Below are 800 nucleotides of genomic sequence, written 5' to 3'. Positions count from 1 at the left end.
GCGGCAACCCGCCCCGCCCGCTGCAGCAGCACCGTCCACCGGAGCCGGGGCCGCCCTCGGTACCGGTTTGGGGGGGTCGGAGGTGGGGGCACCGGGGGTGGGAGTGGTCCCTGTGCCCACGCTGCCCCTGCCTTGGTCCCCTCCCGCAGCACGGGGGTCATTCTCTACCTCACCCCTCATTTCGTGGGACTGTGACCCCACGGAATGATGCCGAGGAGGGGGTGACCTTCTCAGGAGACCCAGATCCAGCTGGGCGTCGCTGTCCTCCGCCATGGCGGTGGGAAAGCTCATGTGCACCCCAAAACCTTGTAGGGGTTGATGGCAAGGACTCCTCTCTCCCCAAAGATGGGATGAGAGGAATTAGGGGTGTTACAGGAATTGGAGAGGTTTGGGGGGATGCTGTTCACCCGACACAAAGAGGCGGAGGGAAAGGCCACGGTGGGTGGCAGGAGGTGGCCAGAGGAGGGAGCGAGATGGGATGCGGCGTGGGAAGGGGAGCAGGAGATTCAGAAGTTGGAGGGTTTGGGAAAGGGGTGCTGTTGGCTGCCCCAAGAAGGCAGAGGGAGAGGTACGTGGCTGTGGGGATGGAGTGGCAGGAGCCCGCCGGTCCCCAAAGGGAGGGATGCGGTGAGATGTGGCACGGGAAGGAGAGTGGGTGGCAACACAAGGATCTGTGCGGGCTGCGGGCTTGGCTCCCATCGTGAGGAGAAGCAGGAGGAGGAGGAGGAAGAGGAGGAAGAAGAGGAGGAGGAGGAGGAGGGTCTCCTCCCCATAGCAGAAGGAGCGTGCGGAGGAAGCCG

The 800-nt window shown here is 64.5% G+C and overlaps 2 protein-coding genes across 2 annotated transcripts in view; one reads left to right on the top strand and one right to left on the bottom strand.

The window, feature by feature from the left end:
* The window catches only part of ZNF710 (zinc finger protein 710), a 19,820-nt gene extending 19,547 nt beyond the window's left edge, over positions 1–273 (bottom strand). Inside the window, exon 1 of the mRNA XM_014308326.1 lies at positions 169–273. Within this exon, the coding sequence (XP_014163801.1) occupies positions 169–273 (105 nt within the window). The remainder of the gene's footprint in view (positions 1–168) is intronic.
* Positions 272–800, top strand: part of LOC102036938 (adaptor related protein complex 3 subunit sigma 2) — a 7,791-nt gene continuing 7,262 nt past the window's right edge. The window contains exon 1 of the mRNA XM_031059674.1: positions 272–308. Within this exon, the coding sequence (XP_030915534.1) occupies positions 272–308 (37 nt within the window). The remainder of the gene's footprint in view (positions 309–800) is intronic.

This window comes from Geospiza fortis, unplaced genomic scaffold, assembly GCF_000277835.1.
Source record: "Geospiza fortis unplaced genomic scaffold, GeoFor_1.0 scaffold2, whole genome shotgun sequence".
In the NCBI taxonomy this organism is placed as follows: domain Eukaryota; kingdom Metazoa; phylum Chordata; class Aves; order Passeriformes; family Thraupidae; genus Geospiza; species Geospiza fortis.
Note: the sequence above shows the minus strand (reverse complement) of the source record. Positions and strands in the feature narration are given on the sequence as shown.